General features: G+C 45.0%; 1 protein-coding gene across 2 annotated transcripts in view; it reads right to left on the bottom strand.

Annotated features, from left to right (window-relative positions):
• ORC5 (origin recognition complex subunit 5) overlaps positions 1-27,846 on the bottom strand; it is a 154,823-nt gene that overhangs the window by 80,001 nt on the left and 46,976 nt on the right. For both annotated transcript variants that reach the window (XM_030217022.1, XM_030217023.1), the window contains exons 8-12: positions 27,199-27,247; positions 27,012-27,102; positions 24,870-24,922; positions 18,324-18,436; positions 5,575-5,622 (exon numbers count right to left, since the gene is read on the bottom strand). In XM_030217022.1, coding sequence (XP_030072882.1) covers positions 5,575-5,622; positions 18,324-18,436; positions 24,870-24,922; positions 27,012-27,102; positions 27,199-27,247 — 354 coding nt within the window. The remainder of the gene's footprint in view (positions 1-5,574; positions 5,623-18,323; positions 18,437-24,869; positions 24,923-27,011; positions 27,103-27,198; positions 27,248-27,846) is intronic.

Consider the following 27,846-nt stretch of genomic DNA (forward strand, 5'->3'; position numbering starts at 1 on the left):
ACTTGTCTGTCTGCATCCACCAGCTCAGCGCCTTGCGCACTGCTGGATCCAAGGGAAGACGCACCGCATAATCCTCCGACATCGGAGTCCAGCGCTGCAGCAGAGAGTGTTGTAGCGGTCTCATATGAGCCCTGGCCCAGGGCACCACTTCCATCGTGGCCGTCATAGAGCCCAACAGCTGCACATAGTCCCAAGCCCGAAGAGGAGAGGCTACCAGGAACTGGTCCACCTGAGCCTGAAGCTTGACAATCCGATTGTCTGGCAGGAACACTCTGCCCACTTGGGTGTCGAATCGAACTCCCAGATACTCCAGGGACTGAGTCGGACGCAGCTGGCTCTTCTCCCAGTTGATGATCCATCCCAGGGAGCTCAAAAGAGCAACTACCCGGTCCACAGCTTTGCCGCACTCTGCATAAGAGGGGGCTCGGATCAACCAGTCGTCCAGATAAGGATGGACTTGTACTCCTTCCTTTCGCAGGAAGGCCGCTATGACCACCATTACTTTGGAAAAGGTCCGCGGAGCAGTAGCCAACCCGAACGGGAGGGCTCTGAACTGGAAGTGTCGGCCTAGGACTGCAAAACGCAGAAAGCGTTGATGAGGAGGCCAGATGGGAATATGCAGGTACGCTTCCTTGATGTCCAAGGAAGCCAGGTACTCCCCTGCCTTCACTGCCGCTATAACAGAGCGGAGAGTCTCCATGCGAAAGTGCCGCACTTTCAAGGCCCGATTGACCCCTTTGAGGTTGAGGATAGGCCGGACAGAACCTCCTTTCTTTGGTACCACAAAGTAAATGGAGTAACGCCCCTTGCCAAGCCGACTTTCTGGCACCGGAACGACCGCACCCAGGCGGATCAGATTGTCCAAAGTCTGCTGCACTGCCACAGCTTTGACCGGAGACTTGCAGGGAGAGAGTACAAACCCGTCTCTTAAGGGTCGGCAGAACTCTAGCTTGTAGCCGTCTCTGATGACTTCCAGCACCCAAGCGTCTGAAGTTATTGTGGTCCACTCGCCCAGAAACGAGGACAGCCGTCCTCCAATCTGCACTGGGGCGTGGACCAAGACCCCGTCATTGGGTACGAGACCCTGGGGGAGGACCGGAGGGAGCACCTCCGGGACGGCGGTCTCTGCGAAAAGAACGCTGCTTGGGGGAGAAATGCCTCTTAAAGGAAGAGGGGGCAGAAGAACCCGACCTGCCCGGGCGGTACCGACGGGCTTCCTGAAACCGTCCTCTGGAGGTACCGGGACGAGCACTAGCCCGAGCCCTGACCTCTGGTAACTTCTTGCCCTTAGACGTGCCGAGATCGGTCACGATTTTGTCCAGCTCGACCCCAAAGAGCAGCTTGCCTTTAAAAGGCAACCTAGCCAGGCGGGATTTAGAGGCGTGGTCAGCAGACCAATGTTTCAGCCAAAGCCACCGCCGCGCAGAGACTGTCTGAGCCATGCCTTTAGCTGAGGCTCTCAAGACATCATACAGCAAGTCTGCCAAATAGGCTAAGCCCGATTCCAGGGCTGGCCAATCATCCCTCAAGGAATGATCCGAGGGGGAAGCCCGCTGCACCATAGTCAGGCACGCCCTGGCCACATAGGAGCCGCAAACTGAGGCCTGCAAACTTAAAGCAGCCGCCTCAAAGGACGACCTTAAGGCCGCCTCCAATCTCCTGTCTTGGGCGTCCTTTAGGGCCGTGCCACCTTCCACCGGCAATGCCGTTTTCTTAGTCACCGCAGTGATTAAAGAATCCACGGTAGGCCACAGATAGGCCTCACGTTCACTCACAGCCAAAGGATAGAGGCGGGACATAGCCCTAGCCACTTTAAGGCTCGCTTCTGGGACATCCCATTGAGCCGAAATTAAGGTGTGCATGGCATCATGCACGTGGAAGGTTCTAGGCGGGCGCTTCGTCCCCAGCATAATGGCAGAGCCAACAGGGGCTGAGGGAGAGACGTCCTCCGGAGAGGAAATCTTCAAAGTGTCCATGGCCTGTAACAACAGGTTGGGCAAATCCTCTGGGCGAAAAAGCCGCGCTGCAGAGGGGTCATCCGCTCCATCCGAGCGGGGATCCGTCTCCTCCAAGGAATCCGCAAAGGACCGTTGGGAGACCTCAGACACGCTGCCCTCATCTACATCGGAGGAGACAAATTCCTCCAAGGCCTGGGAATCAACCCGAGGGCGTTTACCTCTGGGAACCTCAACCTCTTTACCAGACGAGGGAGCGGGGGGCAGCGTTGTGCATGAGGAAGGCCTGATGCAGCAGCAAAACAAACTCGGGGGAGAAACCCCCCAGACTGTGCACTTCCGCAGCCTGGGCAACAGCCCTAGGCGCACTCTCAACCGGCGCTCGCAACAGCGGGGGAGAGGCCTGCTGCGCATCCAAAATGGCGTCCGGCGCGAAACTCCGCGAAGGAGCCGCGCGGGAAGAACGGCTCTTAACTTTAGCCGCTTCTGTGCCGTCGCCCAAATTAAGGGCGTTCATGGCATTAATGTCTCCAACCTCAAGGGCGGCCCAAGAAGAAGCCGTCCGAGCCGCGTGGCCGGCCAAAATGGCGGAGGCGAGGAGCGGGGGATGGGCGTTTATGGCGGGAAAAACCGCCACGCCGGAGGAAGGACCGGGACATTCATCGGTCACGAAACTGCCACCCAACAAGGGCGAATCAGGCTTTAAGACCCCCGCATCCCCTCTAGAAGCGCTCAAGCGACCCGGGGAGCGACCCTTTGCGCCCTCGCCCTCCGACGCCATGTGCCACGAGGAGAAGAATCGGGGAACCCCCGCCCGCTATAAAAAGGTAAAAATTACCTGCTGTCCGCTCCGAGTTGTAACGACCTGGTGTCCCAGTGAGTAGCTGCAATAGACGCTTAAATAAACGTCGAAATAAACGCCTTTAAAGACGTTTAAAATTTTTTTTTTTTTTTTTTTTTTTTTTTTTTTTCAACGGAGCCAGCGGGAGGGGGGAGAAAAGGAGGGACCTGGCACCACCAGGTTTGCACTTGCTCAAAAGAGCCCTCAACCCCAGGCACTCAACAAAACCTAAAAATTAGGCTTGGAGGCCTAGCCAGAGCTGCTGCTGCTGTGTGTGACCACCACCTGCTGAGATAGAGAACATACTGAGGAGTTTCCGGCAGCACATGACCACATATAGGGAGGCAAAAGTTTGCTCTCTATCTCCACCTGCTGGTAGATGGACACAACCCACCAGTCTATGGATTGATCAGCTTGATGATATGGAACTAATGATTTCACCACGTAGTACCGCCTTCGCGGTATCCCAGTACAAGATCGGATCATCTACATGCTCCCTATTCAGAGTTGCATAGTCGCTCCGGCACTCCACAATTTTCCCTTTAAAAATTGTATCCCTGTATAGTTCCATCGGAAACCTCCATAAGCCACTTCCTCTAGGTTTAGGGCCTGCTGACTAGTCCAGGAACACCCAGGCGTGGTCTATCTCTAGCATTTAGCGCGCGCTAATCATTAGCGAAAACACTAAAAACGCTAATGCGCCTTTGTAAAAGACCTCCATAGTGACTAAATATGTGCTGTAAATTACTGTACAGGGAAAGGTCCCAGAACCACACCTCTACTGAATTATGGAATAGTTAATAGGAGTGAACCTCTAACTAGAGCCAGCAAGGGGGAGGAGGTAAGCTACGCAACTGGCCTGGGCCACAAGCCTGCCTGATGCTGAAGGACACATAACCTATAGGTGAGCTTCGGAGCCTTGTTCCCAGTTTCTAACCAGGGCCCCAACATGTCCAGCACCAACCCTGTCAATAAAAAATTCAAGGTAAAATTACTGGAGTGAATTAAGATGTGCTTCTATTCAACTTACAAAGTTATGTTAAGAGGCGTTTAGCTTAGTCAAGTCATTGAGGATGGTTAATAGCCTCTACAAAAATGCTCACCTTTCAGATCTGCATTCGCTAAATAGATTAAATCATTTCTAGCCTATATGCACTCTTACTACTGTATACAGTGTGCCCAATTAGGAATTTTTTAAATATCTTCCTCAAGTAGCAGTATTACATAAATCTGTTCTTCACTGGCATGATCTGGCCCAGCAACAGGAGATTATGTGCTTAAGCAATTTGCTTGCTGCTAGAGCCTGATTAGGTAACTGATATATTGTGATTTTATGTTATATTGTATTAAATGTTTAACGTCGATTGTAAACTGCCTTTACACTTTGGTAAAAGATGGTATCTAAAATTAGTAAATCAAGCAGTAGAATAGGAGTTGAATTACAATTGTACACTTGCCAAATCAAAGGTTCTGTTATATCGTTGTAATGTTATGACTCTATTTGACAATTGTTGAAATATAAAGATGCAAGGAGGGGGAGGGGGTTGGGGGGGGGGGAAGTGAAATGGGATTCAGTGATTGAAGCAGATACATATGTTATTGCAATGCTGATTTAAAAACCGAACTTTGTTGAATGAAGTTTCCAAGTTGCATTGTACTGTGCATTTCGATAATAAAAAAGTTTAAACATAAAATTAGTAAATCAAATCAAATGAAGAAAAAAGTCAGGAAGTAGGGCTACAACCCTGCTGGAGGGATTAACAGTGTGCTCACCTCCTGCCAACCTCAATGAAGGTTTGTCTTAAAGCTTTATCTGGAAGTATGAGAAGGCCCACAGTTTGAGCTTAAACCACTGTTCAAGCTTTATTATGTTTATTTTACTTTTTCAAATCATTTTCAACAATAGCTCTCCATTTCAACGTTCTTTCATTTCATTCATTTTTCTTATCTCATCTTCTATTCTTCTCTTATTTAAATCATTCTCTATACCTCAGATAATAAAGAATATACACTGAACTGTATAATAAGACAAATACAACAAATCACCACAATAATTTCTCTCTCACTATAAAATATCCTCCAACTTTTCTGCACTTTGTTCGACAAGAACATTTTTTTCTACTAACAAACCAAGCCTTTAATGGAACACAAAAAAGGCAATTCTAGAAATGGAATGAAGCGTTACGCGCACCTTGCAAACTTAAGGGGGCACCTATATTGGCAATTATGCACACTAATACAGTAAGTACACATGGATGGGATATGGGCAAGCCAAGGGTGTGCCCACCATCAATGCACGCATCTTATAGAGTACTATCAGATGCACCTGTTGAGTGGGGTTTTGAGGCATGCTCACTCACTCTTGCCATTACCTTGGCATAAACAGGCGCAGTGATGTGGATTTGCACTAGTGTTCTATTACCAGGGTACCCGATTCCATTATACAATTGGCACTCCAAAAACTGCATCAGGGCAACTAAAAGGAAGTGTGGCTTTATAGAATTGCTCCCATAATAGATCACAGGTAATAGGTGGTAACAAAAAAGAATTACTAAGGAAAAGATCTGAGAAAAATGCTAATAAAATGGGAGCACCATATTAGCCTGGCAAAAATAAGGTTGCAAATAAAGACTCATGGTGCTATAACCCAGTAAAGGCAAGGTCCAACTGAGTTGAAAACCCAAAGAAGGAGGAGGAGTAAACTGTTGGCCCCGTCTACTTCCTTCATACCTCTCCTCTCCATAAAAAAAAAACCAACAAAACAAAACCTTAAAATACCTTTTCATGCTTTTTCAGAAAATTTGTCTTCTTAATTTTCCCATGGTGCTGAAAAACAAGAAAAAAACACACTATAAATATTTGTTTGAAAGTTATACAATTCTGTAGTAAAATTAGGATATTAAACAGATTAGAAGCGCAGGATTAACAAAATATGTTTGAACAATTTGGTTATTACACCCCACTTAAAGCGAATGCTACATACCTGTAGAGGGTATTCTCCGAGGACAGCAGGCTGATTGTTCTCACTGATGGGTGACGTCCACGGCAGCCCCTCCAATCCGGAAACTTCTCTAGCAAAGGCCTTTGCTAGTCCTCGCGCGCCCATGCGCACCGCGCATGCGCGGCCGTCTTCCCGCCCGAACCGGCTCGTGTTCGTCAGTCCCATATGTAGCAAAACAAAGGCAAGGGAAGACACAACTCCAAAGGGGAGGCGGGCGGGTTTGTGAGAACAATCAGCCTGCTGTCCTCGGAGAATACCCTCTACAGGTATGTAGCATTCGCTTTCTCCGAGGACAAGCAGGCTGCTTGTTCTCACTGATGGGGTATCCCTAGCCCCCAGGCTCACTCAAAACAACAAACATGGTCAATTGGGACTCGCAACGGCGAGGACATAACTGAGATTGACCTAACAACTTATCCAACTAACAGAGAGTGTAGCCTGGAACAGAATAAAACATGGGCCTAGGGGGGTAGAGTTGGATTCTAAACCCCGAACAGATCCTGAAGCACTGACTGCCCGAACCGACTGTCGCGTCGGGTATCCTGCTGCAGGCAGTAATGAGATGTGAATGTGTGGACAGATGACCATGTCGCAGCTCTGCAGATCTCTTCAATAGTGGCTGACTTCAAGTGGGCCACTGACGCTGCCATGGCTCTAACATTATGAGCCGTGACATGACCCTCAAGAGCCAGCCCAGCCTGGGTGTAAGTGAAGGAAATGCAATCTGCTAGCCAATTGGATATGGTGCGTTTCCCCACAGCCACTCCCCTCCTGTTGGGATCAAAAGAAACAAACAATTGGGCGGACTGTCTGTTGGGCTGTGTCTGCTCCAGATAGAAGGCCAATGCTCTTTTGCAGTCCAATGTGTGCAGCTGACGTTCAGCAGGGCAGGAATGAGGACGGGGAAAGAATGTTGGCAAGACAATTGACTGGTTCAGATGGAACTCCGACACAACCTTTGGCAAGAACTTAGGGTGAGTGCGGAGGACTACTCTGTTATGATGAAATTTGGTGTAAGGGGCCTGGGCTACCAGGGCCTGAAGCTCACTGACTCTATGAGCTGAAGTAACTGCCACCAAGAAAATGACCTTCCAGGTCAAGTACTTCAGATGGCAGGAGTTCAGTGGCTCAAAAGGAGGTTTCATCAGCTGGGTGAGAACGACATTGAGATCCCATGACACTGTAGGAGGTTTGACAGGGGGCTTTGACAAAAGCAAACCTCTCATGAAGCGAACAACTAAAGGCTGTCCTGAGATCAGCTTACCTTCCACACGATAATGGTATGCACTGATTGCACTAAAGTGAACCCTTACAGAGTTGGTCTTGAGACCAGACTCAGACAAGTGCAGAAGGTATTCAAGCAGGGTCTGTGTAGGACAAGAGCGAGGATCTAGGGCCTTGCTGTCACACCAGACGGCAAACCTCCTCCATAGAAAGAAGTAACTCCTCTTAGTGGAATCTTTCCTGGAAGCAAGCAAAATGCGGGAGACACCCTCTGACAGACCCAAAGAGGCAAAGTCTACGCTCTCAACATCCAGGCCGTGAGAGCCAGAGACCGGAGGTTGGGATGCAGAAGCGCCCCTTCGTCCTGTGTGATGAGGGTCGGAAAACACTCCAATCTGCACAGTTCTTCGGAGGACAACTCCAGAAGAAGGGGGAACCAGATCTGACGCGGCCAAAAAGGAGCAATCAGAATCATGGTGCCTCGGTCTTGCTTGAGTTTCAACAAAGTCTTCCCCACCAGAGGTATGGGAGGATAAGCATACAGCAGACCCTCCCCCCAGTCCAGGAGGAAGGCATCCGATGCCAGTCTGCCGTGGGCCTGAAGCCTGGAACAGAACTGAGGGACTTTGTGGTTGGCTCGAGATGCGAAGAGATCTACCAAGGGGGTGCCCCACACCTGGAAGATGTTGCACTACACAGGAATTGAGCGACCACTCGTGAGGTTGCATAATCCTGCTCAACCTGTCGGCCAGACTGTTGTTGACGCCTGCCAGATATGTGGCTTGGAGCACCATGCCGTGACGGCGAGCCCAGAGCCACATGCTGACGGCTTCCTGACACAGGGGGCGAGATCCGGTGCCCCCCTGCTTGTTGATGTAATACATGGCAACCTGGTTGTCTGTCTGAATTTGGACAATTTGGTGGGACAGCCGATCTCTGAAAGCCTTCAGAGCGTTCCAGACCGCTCGTAACTCCAGGAGATTAATCTGCAGATCGCGTTCCTGGAGGGACCAGCTTCCTTGGGTGTGAAGCCCATCGACATGAGCTCCCCACCCCAGGAGACACATCCGTAGTCAGCACCTTTAGTGGCTGAGGAATTTGGAAAGGGCGTCCCAGAGTCAAATTGGACCAAATCGTCCACCAATACAGGGATTTGAGAAAACTCATGGACAGGTGGATCACGTCTTCTAGATCCCCAGCAGCCTGAAACCACTGGGAAGCTAGGGTCCATTGAGCAGATCTCATGTGAAGGCGGGCCATGGGAGTCACATGAACTGTGGAGGCCATGTGGCCCAGCAATCTCAACATCTGCCGAGCTGTGATCTGCTGGGACGCTCGCACCCGCGAGACGAGGGACAACAAGTTGTTGGCTCTCGCCTCTGGGAAATAGGCACAAGCCGTCCGAGAATCCAGCAGAGCTCCTATGAATTCGAGTTTCTGCACTGGGAGAAGATGGGACTTTGGATAATTTATCACAAACCCCAGTAGCTCAAGGAGGCGAATAGTCATCTGCATGAACTGTAGAGCTCCTGCCTCGGATGTGTTCTTCACCAGCCAATCCTCGAGATATGGGAACACGTGTACCCTCAGCCTGCGAAGTGCTGCCGCTATTACAGCCAAGCACTTCGTGAACACTCTGGGCGCAGAGGCGAGCCCAAAGGGTAGCACACAGTACTGGAAGTGACGTGTGCCCAGCTGAAATCGCAGATACTGTCTGTGAGCTGGCAGTATCGGGATGTGTGTGTAGGCGTCCCTCAAGTCCAGAGAGCATAGCCAATCGTTTTCCTGAATCATGGGGAGAAGGGTGCCCAGGGAAAGCATCCTGAACTTTTCTTTGACCAGATATTTGTTCAGGGCCCTTAGGTCTAGGATGGGACGCATCCCCCCTGTTTTCTTTTCCACAAGGAAGTACCTGGAATAGAATCCCAGCCCTTCCTGCCCGGATGGCACGGGCTCGACCGCATTGGCGCTGAGAAGGGCGGAGAGTTCCTCTGCAAGTACCTGCTTGTGTTGGAAGCTGTAAGACTGAGCTCCCGGTGGACAATTTGGAGGTTTTGAGGCCAAATTGAGGGTGTATCCTTGCCGGACTATTTGGAGAACCCACTGTTCGGAGGTTATGAGAGGCCACCTTTGGTGAAAAACTTTCAACCTCCCTCCGACCGGCAGGTCGCCCGGCACTGACACTTGGATGTCGGCTATGCTCTGCTGGAGCCAGTCAAAAGCTCGTCCCTTGCTTTTGCTGGGGAGCCGAGGGGCCTTGCTGAGGCACACGCTGCTGACGAGAGCGAGCGCGCTGGGGCTTAGCCTGGGCCGCAGGCTGTCGAGAAGAAGGATTGTACCTACGCTTACCAGAAGAGTAGGGAACAGTCTTCCTTCCCCAAAAAAATCGTCTACCTGTAGAGGTAGAAGCTGAAGGCTGCCAGCGGGAGAACTTGTCGAAAGCAGTATCCCACTGGTGGAGCTGCTCTACCACCTGTTCGACTTTCTCTCCAAAAATATTATCCGCACGGCAAGGCGAGTCTGCAATCCGCTGCTGGATCCTATTCTCCAGGTCGGAGGCACGCAGCCATGAGAGTCTGTGCATCACCACACCTTGAGCAGCGGCCCTGGACGCAACATCAAAGGTGTCATACACCCCTCTGGCCAGGAATTTTCTGCACGCCTTCAGCTGCCTGACCACCTCCTGAAATGGCTTGGCTTGCTCAGGGGGGAGCTTGTCCACCAAGCCCGCCACCTGCCGCACATTGTTCCGCATGTGTATGCTCGTGTAGAGCTGGTAAGACTGGATTTTGGCCACGAGCATAGAAGAATGGTAGGCCTTCCTCCCAAAGGAGTCTAAGGTTCTAGAGTCCTTGCCCGGGGGCGCCGAAGCATGCTCCCTAGAACTCTTAGCCTTCTTTAGGGCCAAATCCACAACTCCAGAGTCGTGAGGCAACTGAGTGCGCATCAGCTCTGGGTCCCCATGGATCCGGTACTGGGACTCGATCTTCTTGGGAATATGGGGATTACTTAATGGCTTGGTCCAGTTCGCCAGCAATGTCTTTTTTAGGACATGATGCATGGGTACTGTGGACGCTTCCTTAGGTGGAGAAGGATAGTCCAGGAGCTCAAACATTTCAGCCCTGGGCTCGTCCTCCACAACCACCGGGAAGGGGATGGCCATAGACATCTCCCGGACAAAGGCCGTGAAAGACAGACTCTCGGGAGGAGAAAGCTGCCTTTCAGGGGAGGGAGTGGGATCCGAAGGAAGGCCATCAGACTCCTCGTCAGAGAAATATCTGATGTCCTCCTCCTCCTCCCACGAGGCCTCACCATCGGTATCAGACACAAGTTCACGGACCTGTGTCTGAAGCCGTGCCCGGCTCGACTCCGTGGAACCACGGCCAGGTGTGGGCGTCGAGAGGTAGACCCACTCGCCTGCGCCGGCGAAGCTCCCTCCGCCGACGTCATCGGGGAGCCTTCCTGGGAGGCGACCGCAGTCGAGACCTCACCCCGGGCAAAGGGCCAGCCGGCGCCTCACTCGACGGTACCGGTGGCGCAAGCACCCCCGGTACCGGAGGGGAAGGGCACAACAGCTCTCCCAGGATCTCTGGGAGAACGGCCCAGAGACTCTCGTGCACAGCGGCTGTGCAGAAAGACATGGAAGCCGATGCAGGTGTCAATGTCAGAGTCTGTTCCAGGCGTGGAGGCTGTTCCGGGCTGTCCAAAGTGGAGCGCATCGACACCTCCTGAACAGAGGGTGAGCGGTCAAGAGGCAGAGTATTGTGAGGAATTTCAAAAGGATCTTGTGAGACTAAAAGAACGAGCATCTAAATGGCAGATTCAATTTAATGCACACAAATGAAAAGTGATGCATATAGGGAAATTAAATCTCAACTACAGGCACAAAATTCTGGTTTTCAGTCAACAGTAATTACCCAAGAAAACCAGTTTGAAGCCACGCAGGACAATACATTGGAATTTTCAGCCTAGAGTGGAACGGCCCCCAAGAAAGTAAATAGATTGTAAGCTCTTTGAGCAGGGACTGTCTTTCTTCTATGTTTGTGCAGCGCTGCGTACGCCTTCTAGCGCTATAGAAATGCTAAATAGTAGTAGTAGTAGTAGTATTAAATAAAATCAAATGGGCTTTTTTTCAAGGATGCTCGATTATTCCCTTCCTCCAGGTCTCTCTCAGCCAATCACAGCGCGTTTAGCTCTCACTGGTGTCAGCTAAACATGCTGTTATTGGCTGAGAGGCCGTGGGGGAGGGCCTCACAATAGTCCATTAGCCCTCTCTTCAGCTGCTGACGAGGAAAGGAAAAATGTCTTAAAGGAAGATTTAAAACAGAAGAGCGAGAGCAAAAATTAAGAAGTACGACGTCCTTTTTTTTTTTTTTGCTCGTCAGAGACGTCCTTTTTTTGTTTGTGTTTTTTTTTTTTAGTGAAGGACGTCCACAAAGGACGTCCTTGGCACGCGCAGAGCAGCCAGCATAACGCTGGGCAGCTCTGCGCATGCTCGACCGGCCAACTGTTTTCCGAGGAAATAGAGAATGCAAGTGAGCTACAACGAGCAGCTCATTTGCATTCCATTTCCTTGATGCATGGCCGTTCCCTACCAATTCGCTATGGAATTGGTAAGGGAACAGCTCTTCCGAGGACTTTAGTGCATCTAGCCCTCAGCATGGCTTTTATTGTGCTCTAATGTAAACAACATCAAAGGTGAACTGAATATCTGATTTCTCTAAGGACCCTGTTTACTAAGCTGCACTGTAGGCATGCAAGCGTGGAAGGCTCTTCCAAAGTTTGGGGACTAAAAAATAGAAAGCAGATTTTCTGGTGGACTCAATGGGCCCTCCTGGGGGTGGGAAGCACAAGGCAGTAAGCATCTAGAGACCTTAGCTACAGCAGACAGAAGGGATGACAGCAGGAGAGCTGAGTTGTGGAGCTGCAATAGGATCAAACGGAACAGGCAGGGATTTTGGAGGAGAAAAGAGTACTTTCCTCCTTTGTTTAGAAAAGGAAGAATGTGTAGCAGAGGTTGAAGAAGATATGTGAGAATGAAGTGAGTGAAGAGAAAATGGAGGTGACTGGATAGAGGCACAAGATTAACCTTGTGTACTGTGTCATGGAAGGTTCACATCTAAATGATTTTTCAAGTAACTGATCTAAATATTTTAGTGTTAGTATTTTAAGTGTGCATTACATCTTTAGCAAGCACAAGGTGCTACCACAGTGTAAAATTATGAGAGATTTTTCACTTTTTTTTTGCACCTCTTAATTGCCGGATGGAACAGACTCATCATCAAAGCCTATGTTCATTACCAGTTAAATTTCAGAAAAACAAATCATGGAAGAAAAATTATAATACACAGTGTTTACAACTGCGGTCACAGATGATGCTCTGCCATTTACCAGCTTTAATTCTGAAAGGGATGCAATATATTGTTTTTTCAATATTTGCAAAAATAAAGCTAATTTTTCCAAGGGTAAAGAGTGCCATTTATGACTGATGAAACTTACATGCTAAAGTGGGGGCACAATTTGTACTGAACAGGGGAAATAACTTCTTTCTTCTGCTCTGAAGGCCACCCTGCCAATTCAGTCCTATCTTCTGCTCTTTTGTAATTATTCTTCACCCTAGGCTGTTTTGGATTTGTATCTAAACAAATACATTGCAAGATCCATTTCCGCTATGGCAGCAAAAAAATGGCAAATATAATTCCAGCTTCCAGATACCAAAACAGCTGAGGTTTTGAGAGATGAATACCCAGATAGAGAGGCTCTTATAAAGCAACTTACCACATCGACAAGCACTGGACACTAAATCTAATCAGTTATTGGAACAACTAGAACTAGTTTCATACTCTCTTTTGGAATATGGTAACCGTGTGGTGGAAGCTGAGCCATGTAGCTTGGATCCTGAAGATAGTGTAAAAATTGCCCTGACTCAGCTGGTTGCCCTGAGGTCCTCAGTAGAAAAATACAAGGTAAAACTTAAAGATCTTGAGAATTAGTTACAGAGGAATATCCTCCTTTTTTTGGTCAGGAAAATGAACTGATAGGCTTCTTAAAGTGCCGGTTACCAACTGCCTTTTAATACATGCATAGGAGAGATTAAAATTGAAAGGATGCACATTTTGTGTAAAAGAGGCCCAAACAAGACCACCCAAGAAGGGAGATCACAAAAATCTTATTCTCTGCCCACAAAGTAGTTTTATACAAGCTGTTGTGAGAGGAATATTTATGCTACCAGAATACGTGTATTTCTGGTTATTCAGAAATACAGATACAAAACAAAGGGAATTCTCTGAAACATGTAAAACTGGCGGAGAAAAAAACAAAACAAAAAAAAAACTTCTCTGCCAAACAGACACTGGGCTGCCAACCACTATCACTGCTCGTTATCTATATGCCTTTGGCAGTGAAATTCTGACAATTCAATGTGCAGAGTCATAAGCCTGGTCATTCTTCATGTAGAATGTGCTTTGACCTCTTCTTTAAAAGAAATAGGTCACTATTTTCTTGTTACAGTGTTGCTGGCGATGCTTAATTCAGTATGGCTTGCAGATGTCCTTTTCAAGTATGGCTCATAGCTGAATACAGTTTATCTCTACGAAGTCCATGGTGTAGAAATATTATTATTAACATTTGTATAGCGCTACCAGACGAACGCAGCGCTGAACACCTGACATAGAGAGACAGTCCCTGCTCGATAGAGCTTACAATCTAAAAATAATACAGACAGACAAGACAATTAAGGGCGAAGGAAGTACAGGGTGAGAAGGAACAAGGGGAGGTAATTGAGTAGTAGCTAGGAGAGAAAAGCAGTGGTGAAAAGGTGGGTTTTCAGCATAGATTTGAAAACAGGTAGAGATGGAGCTAGACGAACATGCTCAGGAAGTCTATTCCAGGCATAAGGTGCCGCGAGGGAAAAGGGACGAAGCCTGGAGTTAGCGGTGGAGGAGAAGGGGGGCGACAAGAGAGATTTGTCCAATGAGCGGAGTTCACGGGGAGGAATGTAGGGAGAGATGAGAGTGAAGAGGTAATGGGGGGCTGCAGAATGGATGCATTTAAAGGTCAGTAAGAGAAGTTTGAATTGTATGCGGAAGCGGACAGGGAGCCAGTGAAGTGACTTGAGGAGTGGACTAGTGTGGGTATAACAATTTTGGCGGAAAATAAGTCGCGCTGTAGAATTTTGGACAGACTGGAGAGGAGAGAGATGGCTGAGAGGAAGACCAGTGAGAAATAAATTGCAATAATCCAAACGAGAGGTGATAAGGGTTCTGGTAGCGTATTCAGAAAGGAAGGGACGGATTTTGCAAATGTTGTAGATAAAGAAACGACAGGTTTTAGCGATCTGCTGAATATGCGCAGAGAAGGAGAGAGAGGAATCAAAGATGACTCCAAGGTTAGTCTGTGCGGTGTATGTTTAAATCTGGTCATGAATGTAAGATTTGGGGAGGGGGGAGCTTGTACATTTAAGAAACAATTCTATAAATGGCACATAAACTTACGAACGCTTTGCATGCATAAAGGCTGCTCTAATTGGGAGATATGGGCCAAAATGCACTACATGCTATATTATAAAGTAGCACCTAAGTGCTAATGAGCAGAACTGCAAGGAGGCATAAACATAGGCAGAGCATGGCCAGGCCATCTGCATGAAGCCAAAACACTATCAGTTTCATATGTTGCATGGTGCACTTAGGCTTGCCCATTTACACCAACCACTGATCTGGAATAAGTGATGATGCCTAACGTTTGCCATGCAAAGCAGGTTTACATTAATATTCTATAAACATCTTAGATGCACCCAAGTGCCATTATACAATTAGCGCTCATTATGCCCCATTATAGCGCCAAATTATAGAATTAGAGAATTACTTCCTTAAAGTGTCTTGCACCCAATTCGTGGGGGATGGTGAAGTGCAGGGTGGGGAGGGAGGAACAGGAGAAGAGTAGTTATTGAAGAGATTCAAAAAATAGCAGCCAAAAGGTACTACTAGTAACATCAGACAGGAAAGGAGTGAAGGAGAATCCTGCTATGTTTCCAGCAAAATATCCAAAGTTGGATTTAGATGTCATATCAAAAATACCCCTCCATATCTGCTAAAATCTTGCTTTTTGATGATTTTCCAATGTTCTCTCCATTAAGAAGGGAAGAAAAGTGATTCCTCTGGGAGGCATTCCTTCTAACAAACATCTGAACTACCTAATATGATGCAATACAGAAGTCATTTGTTCAACTTAATGTTTAAGGAAATAAATAAGCATTTGGAATGCACAATTTTGAAAGTGGAACACATGTCAAAGGGCTTGGGAACCAAATTGGGATTCCTTACCAGACAGAGGGCAAAAGTCTTGTTCACAATATATAATCAAGCTTATAGTTGTCCTTTCTCCTTACTATAATATAAATGTCCAAGACTGAATGTTGACTACTGTTTCGCTGGGAATTGGAGGTGGATCTACAGGATGTGGAATAATTTCATTCTCATTGGGTATGGAATGATTTCATTTTCGTTATCTTCTAACCAGCCAATGCAATTTGTGTTTCTAACACACAACAGTTAACAGTTGAGAAGCACGAACATAAATCTGTACTGATTATAACTGCATTTTTCTAAGGACGGGAGAGGAGAAGGCCGAGGGATAGCATGTAAAAGAAAAACCCCACTCTGTTTCAAGCAGGGCTTTGAAGTGAGTACACTAGGCCTTCAACTCCAACTCCTCTATTTTCCTACTGTCCGACTGACTCCAGCACAGACTATTAGGCTTTAAATGTTTTGTTCTGGATCTAAAGTACTGGTAAAATAAATATAAATATTTACCAGTACTTAGACATCCAATATTTAGACACCAGTGGAGGAGTGGCCTAGTGGTTAGGGTGGTGGACTTTGGTCCTGGGGAACTGAGGAACTGAATTCGATTCCCACTTCAGGCAGCTCCTTGTGACTCTGGGCAAGTCACTTAACCCACCATTGCCCCAGGTACAAATAAGTACCTGTATACAATATGTAAGCCGCATTGAGCCTGCCATGAGTGGGAAAGCGCGGGGTACAAATGTAACAAAAATAAAACAAACAGTACTTAGACACCTAAGATGTTTATATTTGTCAGTACTTTACATCCAGGACAAGGATATTTATGTAAGCATAAAATGATAAATGTATCATATATTATACTGTAAGTTTTTATTATAAAGTTGGAGTCGCTACATTTTTATCGACTCCGCCCAAAATCGATTCTGACAGACTCCATAGCCCTGGTTTCAAGTATCTAGACTAGTTTATAAAAGGAAGCATTACATACCAGCTATTTTGTTTATTGCCACTTTGATAAACAGATTTGAGAATACAGATGGAAAAGATGCTGGCGTGTGGAACAAAGGAAATAGCCTCTAAAACCGCTCATCATATACATAACAACAGTACTCAATTTGTAAATGGAGCATTTCATCCAAGGACAGACATGAAAACATTTAGTCAAAGAAGAAAGTGGAGGAGTGGCCTAAAGGTTAGTGCAGTGGGCTGAGATCCTGGGGATCTGGGTTCCACTGCAGCTCCTTGGGACCCTGGACAAGTCACTTAACACTCCATTGACCCAGGTACAAAACTTAGCTTATGAGCTCACTAGAGACAAAAAGTATCTTCATATAATGTTTACAGAGCTACGTATATCTATGGTAACTAGTAGTAGTAGTAGTAGTAGTAGTATTTGTAGCATTTGTATCCCATATTTTCCCACCCATTTGCAGGCTCAATGTGGCTTACATTTGCCGTTATGGCGATTGCCATTTCCGGACTTTAGATATGCACATGACTTTGCAATCAAGTGCATACATACATGGTAGAAGAATGCATTGTGTGCTTGCGTACTTGTTAACACGTGTTTTTGCAATCAAGTGCATATGTATGTGGTAGAAGAATACATTGTGGTCTTGTGTAGGTGTCGGCTTTATGTAGTTGCTCAGATGATGGTATTATGGTGAGAGTAATAGTGTTGGGCAGTGGTTATGTCGTTTCGGTCTTATTCTTCGTTGTTGTTGTTTATAAGTTAGGATGATTGTTTGTTGTATGCTTTTTTGAATAGGTCTGTTTTCAGTAGTTTACGAAAGATGGTTAGATCTTGCGTTGTCTTTATGGTCTTCGGGAGTGCGTTCCATAGCTGTGTGCAAATGTAGGAGAAGCTAGTTGCGTAGGTGGACTTATATTTTAATCCTTTGCAGTTGGGGTAATGGAGGTTGAGGAATGTACGTGCTGATCTTTTAGTAAACGAAGAAAGTACAATCTACACAAAAACTAGCAAAAGCTGGGTAGGCAAGCAGTTAAAGAAAATACATAGGAAACTTAGGTCTAAAGAACACATCCAGGGGCATAACCAAGTAAGTTTGGAGTAGCAAAAACAACAGAAAATGGTGTACCTAATAGACTAATCGAATTTGGAAAGCATAAGCTTTTGAGGACCACAGTCCATTTTACTGGTTAATTTATAAAAGGAGCCACTAGTTTTTTATTCTGACATCTAAAGAGAAGCATCAATAAGCAGCGCAAAAATAAATGGCGACCACATCATTTCTCCTGTTCCACAAGTTGGCTGGGGCTAGGAATGCTGCAGAGGGTGGGAGGAAAAAGCTAGCCATGGTCACTGCTTAACAGCACCAACTAGTAACCAGATTCAGGGCCCATGTCTGAAGTGTTCCAGAAGCATCTTGGTGCACTGCTAGCTTCATGGCTGAATATGGTCATTACCATGGCGAGACTAGGCATGTTGGGGGATGATAAACTGGAGGGATAAAAACCCTAGGTAGTTGCAAATGAAGGCTGGTTCTGACTGAGATGAAGTCCAAAGAGGAAAGAAGAAACTGACTAAATAAATAAATAAATAAATAAATAAAATGAGAATAGTTGCTTCCGACTTCAATGATGAATGAATTTTGATAAAGATATAAATATTTGACCAAGCATGAGATCACCACACAACTTTTATGTCCAGTAAATATTTTATCTTTGGAGAAAAAGTATATTCCTTTTAGGAATAAAATGATCAGAGATAAATACTACTACTATAAATCACTTCTATAGCGCTACACAACACTGATACAACCAGCCACAAAACACAGGGTGAAAGAACTAAAGATGGGTTATCTGTATATAAAGCTCAGAAGAGTTGAGCTCAAGTCAGACTGGTATGGGGGATTTTAAATAATCTTCTGTATTAAATAAAATAGCAAAAGCAATACTGCTATTGCCATTAAGTGTTCGAGAGACTAGACAAACTGCATTAATACAGAAGCAGAGAAATATAATATGACTCTTATTACCTTAAGGAAAAATCTCTTATCTGTCCTTGCTGGGTTGTATGAAGCAAGGTATGCAGCTATTAGAAGGAATTTGGAGTAATAAGGAAGTTCTACATGAGCTTGTGCAGAAAGTCCTATTAAAAAAAATTAAGATATTAACGAACAGTCCACCATCTACCACAAAATACAAATTTAAAAACAGAAAATTAAATATAACAATCCATACATCAAGGTACTGCATGAGCTTAAGAATAATGCACTGTTCTTTTTGAACAGTAAACAGTTCTACTAAAACTGCATCAACCTATATAATAATTCTCACCTCCAACGTTCTGTGCCTGGGACCGTAGCTCCCTAGGCTGCAGGTGGTCTGCTGGGCAGACACGCACTGACGTCACTGACAGCTGATTTCAAGGCAAGGGGAGGAATAGGGAAACACATGCAGCGTGTTTCCCTACTCCTCCCTCTGCCTCGGAATCATCTGTCACCCCCCGCGCTAGGACCCCCTCGACCCCCCCCTCCGCCGCTGCTGTGTACTACCTGTGCTGACGGGGGACCCAAACCCCCGACAGCCGAAGTGTTGTTGTGCCTTTCGCGTTCCTTCCTCATCTTCTCTGGAAGTTCCTCTGCGTGCGTCCGACGTCAGACGCATGCAGAGGAACTTCCAGAGAAGATGAGGAAGGAACGCGAAGGGCGGCACAACAACACTTCGGCTGATGGGGGTTTGGGTCCCCAGTCAGCACAGGTAGTACACAACGGCGGCAGGGGGCGGTTTTCGGCGGTACGGTGGGGGGGCGACAGGTTCGCCGATGGGGGGGGCGAGGGGGCCGTAGCGCAGGGGGGGGGGAGGAATTGCCTGCCTAGGGCCCATTTCCTTGGCTTCAGAAACGGGCCTTTTTTACTAGTCATTAATGAAATCACTTCTTCCATGGAGAAGCAGGAAAAGCAGTCTAAACACATAGGCAATGTCATCTGAAGGAGATTGGGCCAGAGAAAAGCACAAAAAGGTCTAAAAGCTTTTTGGAGTGATGGGACTGCATACATATCGGTCCTCCCACAATAGCATCAATATGCTAGGCACCTCTGTTTCACCATGGAGCCAACTGATGCTTTCTTAGATCAACACATGTTTTTCAATAATGTTTACAAAGCTTTTTACATTTGGTTGCCTCCGTTTTTCCTTTCCCTATTCTTAGAAGCACAGGGCCCGATATTTAGCCAGCAGCGCTTTTACTATCTGCCACCGGAATTAAACCCAGATATTCGATGCCAGGCTGTTTTCAGCGACTCGTAACGAGTATTGGGGGGAGGGGGAGTTTAACCAGTTATGCTGATATTCAGAGCTAACCAGTTAACTTTTTAGCAGCTACTTATGCGGTCCTATTATCTGGTTAGACGCGGAATACTGGCACCTAACCAGATAAGTTGTGCAAAATAGTCACTTATGCACTAAGCACTAACCGGTCATCTCCCACTGAATATTAGTGGTTATGTATGATATGCTATTTAACCGGTCGTGTCTGGCCAGTTAAATAGCATTGAATATCAAGGGAACATTATTTAGGGTTTTTGACTTTTGGTGTGACTGCAGGTGCATCAAGCAAATTTTACCATTAAGACATTTGATTTTGCATCACCCCAGAAACAAAGGCTCCCAGTGCTTTCAAGAAGAATGGGTAAGTCACCAGGACAACACTGGCTGCAGAAACAGACACCCCAAAATTGTGTCTGCCATGCTAGACCTCTTCTCCTAACAAAAGACTATGCGCAAAGAGTCCTTTGCGCTATTGACAGCAAAAGCAGCTTTTCAGTTTAAGTAAATCCTATTCATGCATATTAGGGCCTTCTACCTCCAAGAGTTCTGAAGTTACACAAGATGCTGGCTATGCATCAACAGGCGAAGGCATTGAACATTGATAAAAGTCACTGAAGTCATTGAAACAAATCAAAGTCTTGCCCAATATATGCAAAGACTTCCACTACATTGGCATCAAGGGATTCTAGTGCCAAGCACAGGTGATGAGGCATTCTCATCAGTCCTCATCAATGCACATTGCTGGCTGGAAGGATTATCAAGGCAGCTACCATCCTCCTTCGAAGAATCCCAGCAGAGACCACTCATCCTCCTTCACCTCTAGGGGTATGTAGCTGCCTTCAAGTGCCTACAGTCCATCCACTAATACACCTCAAGTGAGCCAAAAGGATAATCACCTCTCCTCCTGTACCCAAGTGTCACTGGCTTTGGCATTCTTTGATAAGGAGGTGGACAGAAAGCAATTCAGCATTTCCTGGACCTATCTACATTAACAGTGATGTTGAGAAAGACTCCAGGATTGGCAGAGTCTATGTTGGCATCTGATGGCATGATATTGATGCTAAGGCATCAGACCAATCACACTACTATCAACCACTTCAGTATTCATCTGCAGTGCCTGAAGGGAGGAAGTTTAACCAAGGAACTAGGCTGCATTAGATTCTAGGCCCTGGCAAAGGGAACCCTCAAAGAGGCCTTGTACGCTAGCCAGGCCTTTTCCTAAGGACTTTGTCTGATAGAGACTGAGCGCTCCTGGGGAGCACTCTTACAGATATGAAGGTTACTTTAATCAGGATGAGTCTACTGTTTCCTTCTGTGAAAAGTATTTCAAAAGATGCCAAATCCAAAGGTTCAAACAGATATTTCATCATCTGGGGCTGCATTAGGCTGAAATCCCAAGCTGTGGCTAGCTTCTTAATTGGGGAATTGGCATTAAACAATCCTTTCATAAAAGTTCATTACTATCAGATGTGTGGATACAAGCTGGTCGTCTGTAGTATCGTGATAGGCTGCAATTGCACAAAAATGATTCCTCACTGAATAGGTATTAAGACCTGAATCTGATATGACAAGGAGGTACTGCAAGCGCAACAGTAATGGATACTGAACAGGACTTAATAGCTGCATTTTGCACCAAGAAATCTGTTCTATTTAAAATGTATGACCACTTGGTTGATGCTTTGCCCACTACCAAGATAATATCCTGGACTCTGCTAGGTAAGTGAATCTCTACTATCATTTGCCTTTCAACATCCATGCTGAAAGGGCCAGAGCACATATACAGGAGTGCTACAAGAAGTCGCCGTCCTAGGTGATGAGCATCAATATGCATGGCAACTTTACTGGAGGTTCTTGTGCTAACTGGAGAAGATAAGAAAAACAAATCTGTCCTGGCCAGTAGGAGACTAGGATTATGAGGTAGATTGACTTGTACAGAATTTTTATCTTTTGAATTGCTCTTGAAATCAATGGCATTGGAAGGATATGCATACAGAAAATGTTTGTTTCACAATATTGTGAACACATACTAGGCACCTCAGACTCTGTCAACGTGAACACAATTGGGGACACTTCTTGTTCTGTTCATTCTTTTTGCTGCCATTGCTATCACTTCTCCTCTAGATGCAGTATCTTAGGCATTTTATATAGATTTGATTAGATATTTTACACAAGCCTCCAATTCCTGGAGCTTTGGTGGCTATGAGGCATATTTTCAAAGCACTTAGCCTCCCAAAGTTCCATAGAAACCTATGGAACTTAGCCTCCCAAAGTGCTTTGAAAATATGCCTCAATGTGTCTAAGTAGGTCTGAAAACAAAGTAGTAATCATATCTTGAGCTTTGTCAAGAACAGCATTTTAAAAAATTGCATTCTTTTCCATGTTTTATTTTGTTTGATTTCTATTGAAAAAATTGCATAAAATGGAATTGATGAGCTGTAATTCTTGAATTCAACATTGTATTTTGAAAATGTTTTCCGCCTATGGTGTCCAACAGCTTTATGTATTTATTTATTTGTTACATTTATATCCCACATTTCCCCACCTATTTGTAGGCTCAATGTGGCTTACATAGTACCGGAGAGGCGCTACAGACTCCAGTGTAAACAAATACAAAGTGATGTTGTGGTAAGATAAAGACTTTAGACCTTTTACTGACATAATATTTGAATGGGCTCCTGTTTATTTGACCTCTTGGGAGCAAATCTGACCACCACAAATTGATGAAGCAATAGTAATTTATTGTGTCCCTTTGCTGAATGCACACTATACTTAATCTACATTCTTTTAGTTAGTAGTGATACAAAGGAACTTGCCAAATCCTTGCTCTGTAAGAATTTTACGTATCAGCATTGCAAATGCTCCTTTGGTGCATCTAAGTATACCTTCTCTGTGTGCGTTTTCTGCAGATAAAGTCAATGCCTTTGAAATTTTCTGTCCACCAGTTGAGATTTGTTCTTCAGTTGTTGTGGAGAAGGATCAGATGACAAACTTGGCAAGGAATTTTACTGAGGTGATTGTGGTGGACTCAGGGTGACCTCAGTCTCAGTCATCTTCTGACATGTTTGTGGAAGAATCGGATGAGTCTCTGGCAAGGACTTATTGCTCAAGAAAGATACACTGGAATTCCTGAAAACCTCTTTGGTAGGCAACTGCTTGCTTGTTATTTGGGGATAGTGGTCTTGACCTACCACTTCCATACTGCTTTGTTAAAATTCCCTCCCTAGTTTTCTGATAAGTAGATGTGGTTGTTGAGGTAATGTGGAGCGTCTATCCCTAGAACGCAATGACAAGGATGATGAAGATGGAGAAGTACATTTGTAGCCCTTCCTAAAAGAGCCTGTTTCATCTAGCTATTGTAGAAAGATACTGTATTCCTCTCAGCACCGCTTTAAGATGAGAACAGCTGCTCTTGCTTTGGGATTCCATCTTTACTGCGCCAAGCTTAATGCCAAGGAAAAAAAGGGCTGTTGTCACTATGCTGCTGCCCTGGGGAAGCATCAGCCTTTTTTGGCGACTTAAGGATGAGCTTTTCTTTTCACTATGCCAAGTATGATGCAATAGGGAGGAACTGTCAACACAATAACACTGTCGAGGAAGCCCTTGTCCTTTTCTATGCTTTGTGGGAGGAGTTCTTATGCTGTTGTGCATTACACAGCTAGAGGGGGAAGTGTGTTAAACATGGTTAGAGTTACCATAGGGCTGCAGAAAAAGGAGGACACATTGATCCAGTCTGGGTTTTGCTTCCATTGAAAGCAATGGATGTAAAACCCAGACTGGCTCAATATGTCCTCCTTTTTCTGGAGCCATGCGATAACCCTAAACATGGTGATACTGCACCAGGGAAGACCTGTCATTTTGTGGCACTCTCTCAGTCTTTGAAGCAGAGGAGTCTATCAGAGGAGAGGCAAGAGGCGCTTTTATACTTCATGGAATCTTGCCAATTGCCTTCTTTTATTTAATTGACCAGCCCTACCTGATTCAGAATGAAATCCCTCAGATCTCGCTTTCAAGAGTCTAAGAGCATTGTTTCTCTATGGCAACTTCCTTCTTACCAGAACATTATCATCCTTTGACTGCTTTTCTTCCAAGAAGTGTCTGTTTTTGGCTTCTGATCTTACAGGCTCTTGGTGACATCTTATTGCATTTTTCACCTTGCTTTAACACTGCTATTTGTGGATGTGATCTTCGTGTGGCTTTCCATATAGTTGTTAAATTATTGTCTATATTGATAGTGTATCAGTTATACATCTTATTGGGACTCACTGACCGATACCTTTGTTTTGTCAACTAGACTAGATTAGTTTTGACTCCCGAGGCAGGTGCCTTCTGCACCGAAATGCAGGACTGCGTCAAGTCTATTTGAGGTACTGTTTGAGTCTATCTGACTCACTATTCACATGAGAGTCCTTGTTATTTTTTTTTTTATTGTTAACAAATTAGTTACCCTTGAGTTGGAATTTCACTGGTCTTCCCTCGTTGCTAAGTCTCATATGTCGGACATACAGATCATGTGTGCATGCTGGCCATTTTCTTTTTACAATCAGGGCAAAAATCAAACTTTTGAATACTGACTGAAGAATTAACTGGAGAAGGGAAATCCTGACTGACCATGACCGTAGTTATAAAAAGACTGAAAAGAAGAGACCACTGCTGGAGCACAGCAATACTTGTGCAGACACAAAAAGCTTTTCCAAAGATTTCTGAACTCTGGGAAAGGGTACCCAACTTGGGTTTATTCTGGTTACCTCACAGTTGTGTAGTTATAGTGATCCAGCTTGTCCATGGAGAAACAAAATCACATTTGACCTATATACTGGAATATTCTGTTTTGCCCACTGGTACCAGTTCCAACATACGAAAGCACGGGCATATTCTACAATTAACTTATTTTCATGCACACATCACATCAAAGATCAGGTAATATCACCTGCATTATGGATGGATAGGAGCACTGAAAATCTGAATAAAAGTTATCCATTTAATTTCATGTGGTTGCTGTGCCATTGAAAACCTCCATTAACTATGTAATATAGCCAAGTTGTGTGATGACTGCCTCCCCTTTAACATGCCTTCACTAATTATCTACCTAATCTGTGACTTATTGGAACTCATTCTATCATCTGTACTGCTTGATGCTTTTGCCACCTCCTTTTTCTCCTTATTCACAAGGCACACCACAGTTATACATGCAGAAGTACTATCTTGATTAGGATGTTGAACTTGTGCACCACTGTTTCTGCTTCTAATAATACCTTTCAGTTGTCCAGTTTCTTTGTCTTCTTGTTGCATTCTCTCCCACTGCAAACTAAAGGCAGAAAATACAAATTTAGATACTGTGAAAAATTCTCCATATTTATCTGAAACCTTTTATATTCCTGACATACTAAAAGACTGCAAGCTAGAAAATGACAGGGTCAAAGTTTGTCCCCGTCCCCACCCCGTCCCAGAAAGCTCTGACTCCACCCCTGCATGTTTTGGGGTTATTATGTAAGGCCTTTTGTAGGCCTATAATCAATATAACCAAAGAAAAACATGAAACATGTATATTTTTAAATTGTAACCAAAATACTGCTATGATTTTAATCCGTGGACGAATAATAAGTCATCAACAATCTCAGGTTTCAGTCTAGTTCTCCTTCCACAGTCCTTCCCACAATAGAAAATGTGCTCTCAGAAGATGTACTGGTAGCAGGAATGCACAAGAATCCCATGCAAGTTGTGGCCAGCACTTGTGCTTATTTTTTCAAATGAAAACATCGCCATCAGCGTTACTTGAACATAAATAACTGTCCAATTCCAGAAATGACACGTCACAAGCATTCAGCCTGTGACACATGTATTTGTGCCCCTTCTCATGCTCACACGCATTTGGGCTCCCAGCCTATGTTCCCTCTAGGCTGCACGGCTGTGCAACATTTTTTAAGTTACCTTGCAGCAGTTCTCCACTGCTGTGCAGCATGGGCCCCAGGACTTTCCCCACCTCCCTCCCACCGCTACTGCTATTACTTCTCCAGATGAGCAGCAGTGGCAGCCAAAGAAGTTACACTCAGTGCAGAGCCGGTCTCTCCATAAGAATGGCTGCCGGTCTGGTACCGGCCCTCTTGGATATCGCTTCCTCGCCTGGGGCAGAGCCAGTAGCCGCACCAATGGAGAGACTGGCCCCATGATGAGTGTCACTTCTTTTGCTGCCACTCCTGCTCATCTACAGAAGCAACAGCGACAGGGATGTCAGGGTGGGAGGGGGGGGAATAGAGAGGAGGCAGATGCTAGATTGGGGAGAACAGAGAGAGGACAGAGGCTAGGTGGAAGGGGGAAAAGGAGAGCAGAGGTCATCTAGTTATTTAGGGCACCTTTTTGTGCCTTCTTTTGTTCTAAAAACAGGTCTATACCAAGCTTCAGCCCTAGATATTTTTGTTTTGTTCCATTATGGCTGTAAAACGTCTAAGTGTTAGTAACACCTTAAGCCTGCTCCCGAAATGCCCCCTTGTGATTTAGATGCACTGCAGATGAATTGCATAGATAAATGTCTACAAAACAGGTTTTGAAAATACCAGATTTGGATGTTTTGAGAAGAAATTCATCCAAATGCTGCTTTATGACACTTTTTGGACATTTTTCTCTTTCGAAAATGAGCCCTTTGGGACTCATTGTCAAAGCACTTAGTTACATAGAAGCCTATGGAACTTGTAACTTTGCAAGTTTAAGTGCTTTGAAAATACACCTCTATTTTAGATTTTAATTAAGCTATGTATTTTTTTTAATCAATATCCAGGAGCACTTTTATTCCCGATGGTCAAAACTTGGGAATATATTTTTCAAGACCACAAACCACCGGTGTTGGGATAGCCATTGGCTCAGAGGTAGTGCTAGATGGTCCCAATTCAACTTCTGGATATGGCCTTCCATACCCTAGGTCAACTGGGAATATTACAGAAGCAGAATTCACAACACCTGGGAGTTATGAGCACTGTAATGGTGATACCCAGTAGCTGAATTTACAGTCCATGATATAGGGTTTGTTAAGGTGCATGGCTCCCAGCCTCTGGACCTCTGATGCAATAACTATTCTCTGAAGAGTGGCAGTTTACTTTAATAAATTTTCTATACTGTCTTTCATTATATATGTCAAACCAGTTTACAATAATAATTTTAAAAAGGGGCAAATCTATTAAAATAAGAGAAAAATCCCAAGGTAGCTGCAAATGCTCCTGGCACCAGAATTAAGAGAACTGGCTTCAACTGTGAAGAAAAAATGAAATACCAAACAAACAAAAATTTTTTTTTATTTGTGAGATTTTTTTTTCCCTCTGAAAGGCAAACAACTAGTGCACTGTAGTCTACAACATAAATCTGTGGTAGCACAGAAAAGGTAAAATCAAGAATCATATAATTACCTTGATATCTCCCCGAGATAAACTGTTTGCATGGCTTTTTTCAAATGCGGTTCAATATTTTTCCACAAACGATGAGTATCACTTTCCTTTGCTATAAAAAATAAATAAATAAACGAAAGATTTTGTACGGTGAAGTCTAAGGGGGACTGTGTGCATTGTGTGATGTGGAGTTCAGAAAAAAAAATACCTTCTCCTTTGACCACAGGTTCACAGTATTTGGGAAAATTTAAAGCAGCCTGCAAAAAAAATTAAAAATAATGCAAAAAAAAGTGTGTACAAGTGATTTATTAGACAACTGTATATTGTAATATGTATACGTTCATGTCTATTGGTTTCTTGTTTTATAGATAGGCTGGTGCTTCTACTTATCAGATTTCCCTCATTATCAACCCTTCACCTTTGCTCCTTTATTTTCTCCCTTTACAAGGCTCTGCTCTACAGGAATCCCTTTCACAGACACTATTCATGTACACAAATAACCTCAAGAGATTATATGATAAGCGCTTTCTGACCCTTGTCTCTGATTGTTCACACAATATGTATCCTTTCCATGCTGCAGGACATTCATTGGACTTGGTTCTCTTCGGCTCAAACTACTTCTCAACAATATCAAGATTCACTGTTCTTCCAATTTCCTCGTCTCTTTCACCACATCATCCCAGGATCCCACTCCATTGTAACACTCAAGGAGCCTTACTATGACTGATCTCCTCTACTCTAACTCCTCTCTGTTCCTCTTCTCCTATAGACTTTGGTTCCCAACCTGTTCACAAGAAAGCTTCCTTATGGAATTTGACCCTACATTAAGCTGTGAATTCTATTGCCCCTATACATC

The sequence above is a fragment of the Microcaecilia unicolor genome, chromosome 10 (assembly GCF_901765095.1).
Source record: "Microcaecilia unicolor chromosome 10, aMicUni1.1, whole genome shotgun sequence".
Lineage (NCBI taxonomy): Eukaryota > Metazoa > Chordata > Amphibia > Gymnophiona > Siphonopidae > Microcaecilia > Microcaecilia unicolor.